The sequence below is a fragment of the Pteropus vampyrus genome, unplaced genomic scaffold, assembly GCF_000151845.1.
Source record: "Pteropus vampyrus isolate Shadow unplaced genomic scaffold, Pvam_2.0 Scaffold235, whole genome shotgun sequence".
NCBI classification, from domain to species: domain Eukaryota; kingdom Metazoa; phylum Chordata; class Mammalia; order Chiroptera; family Pteropodidae; genus Pteropus; species Pteropus vampyrus.
Genome location: NW_011889016.1, coordinates 83,308 through 92,767, shown reverse-complemented (window position 1 = coordinate 92,767; position 9,460 = coordinate 83,308). Strand labels below are relative to the sequence as shown.

Genomic DNA, 9,460 nt, shown 5'->3' with positions numbered 1-9,460 from the left:
CACCTGGGAAGCCCACACTGGTCCCATGTGGAACAGCTGTCCGGGCCAATGCGGGTAGACAGACTTCCTCTTTGTGAGTCGCCACCTCGCCTTTCCACGTCAGGAAGCAGAGCCACCCACACCCCCACGAGCTCATATGAGGGGACAGCCTCTCGGCATCCACCATCTGGCATCAAGTGGCCTACAGAGAAAAGCACCGACTATACCTGGGGGAAGGTACCTCACCAGGGCCGTGAGCTGCCACTGCTGTGAGACCAGCTCGAGGGTCTCCAGCTTCCTGGGGCTCCGGGACGGATCCAGGCCCAAGGGACTGCAGCTGTGGGGCGGGTGGGTGAGGTGGGGGGATGGGAAAGGCAGCATGTGGACGGTAGAGCACCGCCAGGCTGGACAGGTGACGCGCCTGCTGCCCTCGCTCTGAGCCTAGAGTCGCTGCAGGCCTGGGATCGGCGTCTTCCACAGGCCCCTGTAATAAGCAGCCACGGCGGGCCGGGTGGGCACGTGGATGGGGACGCTGGGGACGCAGCGGGGCCACTGGCGCAGGGGTGTGGAGGCCAGCGTGTCCGTGAGAACACAGAGGCTGTGGGACTCACGGAGTCGGGAACCTGGGTTCCAGGGTCTGATGGCCTCATGGAGTCTGCAGCTTAGGGCCTGGGGTCTGAAGGCCGCTTGTACTTGTGAATTTGGAACTGGGGATCAGGGAGTTGACCGCTCTAAAGCAGAACTTGGGGTCACGTGCTGGTTCCGTCTCACGAATATGTGGGCATCCGCAGAGGTGGCAACACGTAAAAGGCTGGGAACCCTCCGAACCCTCCCCCACTGAGCTGACAAGGCGCCCGAGTCCCCCAGATCGTGGTCAGTGACAGCAACACCACTACACAGCCCCCCAGGCCCCCGAGCACGGATACTCAGGCCACCCAATTTCTGATGTCCCATACTCATTTACAAATCAGACACCCAGCCAAAACCCTAATGTCCTCGCAACCCCACCCCAAATCCTGGTTTGCGGAAGCACACTTGGGGGGAGGGACAGAAATGGTCTCAAGCGATGCCGTGAGTACGTGGCAAGGCCGGGCCACGCTGGCGACCAGGGTGGGCTGGCCAGTAGCTCCACCTTCATGTGTGACACTCTAACCAGCCAGCAAAGGTGCAGAGTGAACCATCAGCAGATGACAGACGCTTGCACGCCGCTGACCCACATGGGGATTTGTGTGTCCAAAGTTTTATGAAATTTAAACTCCTGGAACGGGAAGGGAGGTACCCACACTTCTCCACAGGCAGAGCCATGCCCCGGACCCCGCACGCGCTTCTGAGGCGGATGGGACAGGGGCACGTTGCTTTATTGCTTACGCTGCATATTCAAATGAATACAATAAACCCTTTTTTTAAAAAGTAAGGCACATGAAAAGTTTTCTGTGCAAGTTACATATTAATTCAAAACTCTTATTGGTTAATACAGGTATTTCTACTACAGAATTAGAACCATCTAGGAAAGCACATGATAAATTTTATACATGCAGAACACCTGAAGCGTTCTCGGACCTCGCCTTATGGCACAATTAAACAGCCCCAAATCAAATGCTTGCATCTGAGTAACGATACGACCACCGTTACAACTGTGAAAACGTCGATCAGCTTATCTACATATGTACAGTTGGGTCCCCAAATACCAATCACATAAACCCTGAAGAAAGAACAGCGTCTACTGCGTCCGTGCTCCATTTCGTTAAAGTAAGAGGTTTGGCATTTTCAGTCTCTCTTCCGTAATCACGTCGCTGTTTGCAGAAGTCCTGGGTTATACGATGCTGAAGACCATGGAAAGGTACTGCTCGTAGGACACCTGAATCCAGCCATCCTGGTCCGTATCATAGCGTCTGAATATATCTGTCAACCTCTGGGAAAAAACCACAGATGTTTAAATCTTGATATTCATTCAACGGAAGAAACAAAACGTATTTCGCGAAAAGACATTTAGAAAGCCAATTTCAGAGGCATCGTGTCTCCACATCCCCTCACTCCGACAGAGGCCAGCGCAGGGAGGCATGGGCAGGGGACCTCTGAGCACCACCCCCAGGCTAGGTCTGACCCCAGGTTCCTCCTCAGAACCTGTCCCCAGCAGGTGAGGCCCCAGTGACAGGACGGGAACTGTCCGTGCTGCCCCTGTCTGTTGTCCCCCACCCCAGGGTTCCATCTCAGTCTTTCCACAAGCCTAACGCCCCAGGTCGGGTCAGGAGCAGAGGGGAGGCCACCTGTGCCCCATGTTTAGGTACGTGCTGGCCCAGAACACAGAGCTGGGCAACCAGGACAAGTTCCGAAGAATCGCACGACTAGAGGAGACAGATACGCCGCCGTTCCATGGCAAGAAAATAACACCAGGTCCACTGTGACCTTGGTGGCCGTCCAGCTGATAAGCCTGGCGCGTGATCTGGGCCACACCTGTGCCCTGCGGCAGCGGAAAGAGCTACGGCAAACCGGGCCGGACACACGTGACCATCCACTTGGCGTCGAACGGGAGCACCCCGGAGCGCGTGCGAAACCGACAGCAGCAGCAGCACCGAACTCTGGCTGGAGCAATGGGCAAATTTTTCTTGTTTTAATTGTATTTTTCCAAGATTCCTACCAGTTTTCATGTTATTTTGTCAAAAACAATTTTCAAAAAGCCTTTCTCTTTTCGGTAAAAGAAGTTTTTCACTTGTGGCCTTCCCATCTGTCCATGCTCAGGGTCATTCTCGAAGCGTGGGTGGGGCCTGCCACAGCGGGAAGGCCAGCCCTCGCCCAGGGGCAGCGTCTGGCGGGACTCAGGTCAGGACTCAGGTGGCATCGCCTGGCTGCTGAGCCAGCGCAGCGGCCTCTGCCGGGCGGATGTGCAGGGTCAGACGTTCACTCGCGGGCCGTAACCTCAAACGAAAATCCTAACCCGAGAGCGATTCACACACAGGCCAGGAGACTCTCACACTTCGCCCTTTCCTAAAGTGTTCAGACGACAGTGTGAAAACGTGACCCAGCCTCGTCAGACCCTGAGAGCCAGACACGAGATCAGAGACCTCCGGCTGTCACTCAGACTGACCTGCCAGCTTCACGGGGCCAGGGGTCAAGACGCCAGCGAAACTACACTTCTGCTACTCCATCGCTTTATAATGAGGAAGAAAATCGGAGACTGTTTCCCCGAATTCCATTGAAAACCCTCAGGCTGTTTGCACCTCCCGTGGGCCGTGAGGGACAGCTGGGCCCTCCCTGGGGACGCACACTGCGGGCTCTGCGGAACCCTCCATGCAGCAAACACACTTTCGAGGGAAGGCGCCCCAGAGTACCGGCCGTGAGCTGACCAGCACTAGGCCCGCGTGACGGGCACGTGCTGTCCCTGCTCGTCTTTGAAATTTGTAGTAATGACATTGTGGAAGACAAACAAGTATTCAAAAGTTCCGTGCATTTCTAAAGCCTAGAGTCTATGGGACTCGGGTCCCCGCCGAGCAACAGGACGGGGCCCGTGTGGGGACAGCCAGGGCAGGGCGGCAGCTCCCACAGCTCCGAACTTGCTTCTCTGGGGGCGCACCTCAGAACCATGCAGGGATCAGGCGGAGCAGGTGAGAGCCCGCACGAGGTCCCGTGCAGGGGGACGATCATCCCCTCGGGATGAGACACAACAAGAACACCAGAGCCGGACACGGGAGGAGCAGCGCCTCCGACCGGCCACGGACGCCGCCAGGGGCGTGAGCAGCACTGCTCGCCCCCGTGGACCTGGAGAAAGCCGCTTCCCCAAAGGCAGGGCTGGCTCAGGAGCTCCAGAGACCCACCGCAGCTGCGCTGACCCCCTCCCTCTGGGGCCCGGTACCTGCAAGACGATGCAGCCTTGGATGAAGTCATCAAAAGCGATCTGCCCCCGTCCTTGCCGGTCAAATTTCCGAATGAGGATGTCGTGGAACTGGTCGGAGAGCCGGTAGCCTTGAAGAGGGACCAGAGAAAAGGGACCTTCGGTCAACACCCCTCCCCCTCCAGGAGACTCGCCCTAACCACGGGGACACAGTGGCCCGGGCTGATGGGACACATGGAGCAAAGGCACTCCAATGCACTCTGAAGCAAGCTGTTCAGCAGTGCCAGGCGACAGGCCGGGTGTAGCTGGGGGCAGTGCCGCCGCGTGACCTCACTGGTCCATGTCACACCCGCCTGCCACACCTCACCACAGGGCAGCCAGGCTGTTCCTTGAATGCAGCGAGTCCCCCTTTTAAACAGCCCTTTCCCGATAGTCATGAACCCAGACGGGAGCGAGCTCTGCGCTGCTCGTCACTAGAGAGTGCGCGGAGAGGCCGTCGCTCCAGGCTTCCAATTCCACAGAACGTGCACTTGGAAAACCGGACACTAGTGGACAGAGGCTCCCCACCGAGCCGCACGCGCTGGCAGCAGGAACGCGAACGTTACAAGGCGCAGGGCAGCCTCGCCAGGTTCAAGCCCGCTAACGCGCTGCCAAACGCTACGGCAGAGTCACGACTCCATTTTCCATTTACTGAGAAGGTCCTGAGAAGGTCTCCAGCAGGAGGGCGGCTCTGAAGACGTGGGGACACGCAGCCCGTGTGGGGGACACCCCAGGGATCACTGCAAATGGAGACAGCTCCTTCCTCCCCTTTATCCCACCACCGTGTGCCCACGGTACCCTGCTGATCTGGAGACAAGATCAGGGGCCAGAACATTCCTACTGCTTCTCACGCCTGCCGCAGTCCTTGTGAGGGGCGTACGCCTACTGCCTGAGCGAACGTCACAGTTAGTCACCCGTGTGACACTGAACACCTCAATGGAAAGGACTCGCAAACGCGCACACGCGACAGCCCCTTCCCGACTAGCCGGTGTGCTTCGTAGGTCTGCGACCTGAACCCAGGCCCTCCCTGCGAGCTGAGAACATGGGGGTAGGCCTGGCTCAGAGCGAGGGCAGGTCCTGGGGGTGCACCCCGCCCCCCCGGCCCAACACCCCACGCCCAGCACCCGTGCCTGCGGCCACGCGCAAACAATGCCGGCTGTGCGATGCTCAGCCTGGGAAAGGACAGGCCAGAGCAGCCGCGCAGGACCCCGCCACCCCCAGACGGTGGACACAGCCATCAGGGGCCCAGACCTCACCATCACTGCGGGGTCAGAATAGAACACGGGTGATGAGCAAACAGCAGGAGGAGACTGCCTCCCGAGGGGCCACATCCGGAGCACCCCGCTCTGCGCAGTCCCTGCAGTGAAAGCCCAGCAGCAAAGACTAACAAGAGGGGCTCCCTGCGCTCCCACTGCGGGGCCCTGGCGGACCTGGGCTGCTGGCCGCGGGCCGCACCCCGACCGCCACTGCAGACAGAGCAGATGCAGCAAAACAAGGGAAAACGTTGAAAAGAAGTGATGAGCACATGGGGGTCATTCTACTTTCGTCAAGTTTTCATAACAAACATCAGACCGGCCAGAGGCCGACGGGCTGGGGGTGGGGAGGGAAGCACCTGGTGGGCACGACTTTTGCCCCTGGAGCCGCGGCCTCCGTGCTGACGGGGCCGAGGGCCGTGCCTGGCACACGGACGCATTCAGAATAAAAAATCGTAAACGAATGGACGGACTATCAAATCCGGCACGTGTGCCAGTCAGTCACACGGCTCCTGTGGAGCCACAGAGCTGACAGGACACGGAGGGCTCCAGCCTCACACCCCTCACATCCCTGGTTACCCCGAGGGACATGCCTGTTCCCAGGGGTCAAATCCGAAGAGGACTCTGCTTCTGCGGCATGCTTCTAGCAGTCGAGAAATGTCCCAAAATGACCCATGTCACCCAAAGGGTGACAGTGCTGCTTTCATGGAAGACAAGGCCCTGGGGAAGGCTCCGGAGATCACGGACCCATCACAGGAAGAAACTTTTTGGAATAACAGAAGCAATGGTGCAAAAGAACATTTACTTCCTCCAGAAAAAGCTGGGAAGTCGGGAAGGGTGTCGGCACTGCCAGGGCGAGGGGCAGCCACCTGCCCTGCGTGTCTCCGCCACAGCTGCAAGTGGCCTGGCGTCTGACTGGGGGCAGGGGACTGGGCCACTGTCTGCCTTGGCGTCTCCAGGCCTGACGGGGATAGAAACCACCGCGCTCTGTGGAACTGGAGTCACCCGTCTGGAACTGCCGCAGGGTCCTGGTTCCTCCCAAGGCCACCCCAGCCGGGCCAGGCCCCCACCGGCCCCCCGCCAAGGGCATAGCCAGGTCTGAGTTCATGAGGCAGGAAAGGACAGCAAAAGGGAGACAGCCGTGAAGTACGTGGCCAGAAAAAAAACACAGGGAGGAAGAAGCTACGTCAACAACCCCAAGAACTGAAATGTAGTTTATGTTATTAAACTCAAGATACTTAGAACGTACTACATCATAACCTAACTTCTCTATTTTTCAAGAAGGCATTTATAAGCAGCCTTTTAGGCGAAACAGAGTGGTTCTGTAACACGGGCCCATGAATGCAGGGCCAAGAGGAACTGACCCAAATTAGTGTCTCAGTGCAACTCCACGCAAACCCACATTTCAGTTCCTCCTCTCTAAATAAGAAATTCCAACTGCCTCTCAGACCCACCGCTGACATCGGAAGGCCCGCCGACCCACTCTGAAAGGTGCGAGCGAACGCTCCTGAAGGCACGGAACACCCAGGCCTGGTGCACGTGTGGCACGGCACACCCAGGCCTGGCACGCGTGTGGTGTGAGCACACCCAGGCCTGGCACACGTGTGGTGTGAGCACACCCAGGCCTGGCACACGTGTGGTGTGAGCACACCCAGGCCTGGCGCACGTGTGGCACGGCACACCCAGGCCTGGCACGCGTGTGGTGTGAGCACACCCAGGCCTGGCACACGTGTGGTGTGAGCACACCCAGGCCTGGCACATGTGTGGTGTGAGCACACCCAGGCCTGGCACACGTGTAGCACGGCACACCCAGGCCTGGCACGCGTGTGGTGTGAGCACACCCAGGCCTGGCACACGTGTGGTGTGAGCACACCCAGGCCTGGCACATGTGTGGTGTGAGCACACCCAGGCCTGGCACACGTGTAGCACGGCATACCCAGGCCTGGCACACGTGTGGTGTGAGCACACCCAGGCCTGGCACACGTGTGGCACGGCACACCCAGGCCTGGCACGCGTGTGGTGTGACCACATTCAAGCCTGGCACGCGTGTGTTGTGACCACATTCAAGCCTGGCAGGCATGTGGTGTGAGCACACCCATGCCTGGCAGGCGTGTGGCACAACACACTCAGGCTGACGCACACTTGAGAATGGGAGCTTGTGCTGACTCGGTGCCTGAGGCATGCAATTTGCACTGCAGCTCAGGATCTGCACTCATGGGCGCTCTCATCTTTCTGTGTATTTCAATGCACCATGAAACAGCAGCCGCTCTACACTGTCTTTTTCACTTGTTCGATTTAAAATGTTTCAAAGCCACATTCTCAATGTGCTCGTGTCATCTCAAATCACAAAAGATAAACGATTGCATAGCCCTTATCTCATTTTGGATGAACACCGTACAAAAGTCTCCAATAATATCAAAACTTAAACCTGTATGATGTAAACAAAAATTTCACATATTGGATTAAAAAAGTCAGGAAGTTGAACAAAGTAAAAAAATGTTTACTGGCACCTGGTTTCCAAAATGAAACATGCCACACAATCAAAGCAGCGAATTACCAAAACCTGAGAGTGCTTGCTTGAGCTCGTTCTTGTCGATCATCCCAGAATTGTCCCTGTCGTAGGTGCGGAAGACGTTCTGCCAGTCCGTGATGTACTTCCAGACGCCGGTGAACTCGCTGAAGTTCACGCCAGCCTTGTTCTCGCGGTCGAACATAGCTGAGACGGAAAGGGGCGTCAGTGGTGCGTGGCAAACACAACCTTGGGGTCGCTCGGCAGGGCCCGCACCCATGCCGCCATGTCCCCGTGTCCCCAGAGCCCCAGTTTCCTACGGGACCAGCACAGGACCAGCACGGTGCTCGGCTAGCGAATCCCCAAGTGCTGCTGATCAATGCTCACCAGCAGAGTGAGGGGCGTGGGGACTGGCACCCATCCACAGCCCCCGTGAAAAGGAACGTGCAAGCAAAACCCACCATCAGAGCCACAATAACGAGAATGCCTCACTCGGCAGCACGACCATGGGCGGGAGGGAGCGCCTGCTCTGCCAGGCAGATGCCGAGGGGCAGTGAAGTGCCCAGCCCCTAGCTCTGGGCCTGGAGCGCCCCTCTGCCCTCCAGGAGGCTCGGAGGAGCCCGTGGCCGGGAGAGCCCCCTCCGAGGACAAAGACTCTACTGGCTTTGCTTTCTCAGTAAGACCTGCCTTGCATTTTAAGATACCAGCCCAATTCCAGGTCCAAATACAAAAGAACCGAAAGCCCCATTTACATACAACTGCAAGACGGCTAACATACACATGTACACACTCAGCCTGCACGACTGCTGTAAGGACAACAACGATAAGTCCTTTGGTGTCTTCTCCGGGAGCGAGGTCAACTGAGACCGTGATTCCAGCTCCTGGTTTGGCAAGAAGCGCTCTACGATTCACTGACTTTCACGGGGCGACGATGCGGGTGAGCAGCCAAGGGCCAGAGCCCCCTCCCGTGGGCACTTGCGGTCTCCAGGACTGGGACCTCGAAGGTGCGGAAACCGACAGTAAAGTGTCGGTGTGGGACACGGCAGGCGGAGCGGGCCTCGCGCCTGACCGGGGCTCGGGGTGTGGCTGCGGGGACGGGGCGGGATGCACCAGCTGGACAAGCGGCTCACAGCCGTTCGCCCATGTGGGCGAGACACCGCGCCGTTACTTACATATGATCGACCTGACGGTCACGGGGTTGAACGGAGTCCAGGTGCCTGAAAACAAACAGGGATTCGAGTGTGAGAAAATCAATTTCACAGGAAAATCTCGGTTCTGAGGCTGGAACATGTGACACGTAAGTGTACGCTTCCTACATGAAGACCTTGGAGGGGACACATTCGGTTGTGTGGGAGGGGCCTCCTGCAATGTGGAGAACCCTCAGCTCTGCCGGGACTCTGGTTTACTGCGGAACCAAGAAATGGTTTTCTATTATTTTATTTTAATACACACTGAATTTTCCTGGAATTCAGCCACCAGGTAGTTGAGAAGACAGCACTCGGTTTTGCTAGGAATGTCACCAAATATACTGCTGACCCCGGTGCTGGAGTCCCCCAGACAGGCACAGCACACCTCTGTGGCTGCTGCATTCAGAGCTGCTACACACAGGCAGCGTGACCTCCTCGGTCCCCTTGTGCCGTCATGCAAAGCACTCTGAGAACACGCCACCAAACCACGCTTTCAAATGTCTCCCCAACTACAGTCTGGGCATTACGCTCTTTTCCTTGAGGCTGAAAGGGCGGTTGTATTTATTCTACGAATCACTTCAGAACAGCAGCGAGAGTTACCCAGTACGTTACAGTGGGGATGGCTGAGTCCCAGACGTGAGCGCCTGGAACTATATCTGTCAAC

General features: G+C 57.5%; 1 protein-coding gene across 2 annotated transcripts in view; it reads right to left on the bottom strand.

Annotated features, from left to right (window-relative positions):
• Positions 1 to 1,318: 1,318 nt before the first annotated feature.
• Positions 1,319 to 9,460, bottom strand: part of PDCD6 (programmed cell death 6) — a 14,607-nt gene continuing 6,465 nt past the window's right edge. Inside the window, exons 3-6 of one of the 2 annotated variants that reach the window (XM_011373895.2) lie at positions 8,782 to 8,826; positions 7,658 to 7,816; positions 3,830 to 3,939; positions 1,319 to 1,891 (exon numbers count right to left, since the gene is read on the bottom strand). In XM_011373895.2, the coding sequence (XP_011372197.1) occupies positions 1,793 to 1,891; positions 3,830 to 3,939; positions 7,658 to 7,816; positions 8,782 to 8,826 (413 nt within the window). In that variant the 3' untranslated portion in view covers positions 1,319 to 1,792. The remainder of the gene's footprint in view (positions 1,892 to 3,829; positions 3,940 to 7,657; positions 7,817 to 8,781; positions 8,827 to 9,460) is intronic. The other variant, XM_011373896.2, reaches the window with a different exon arrangement.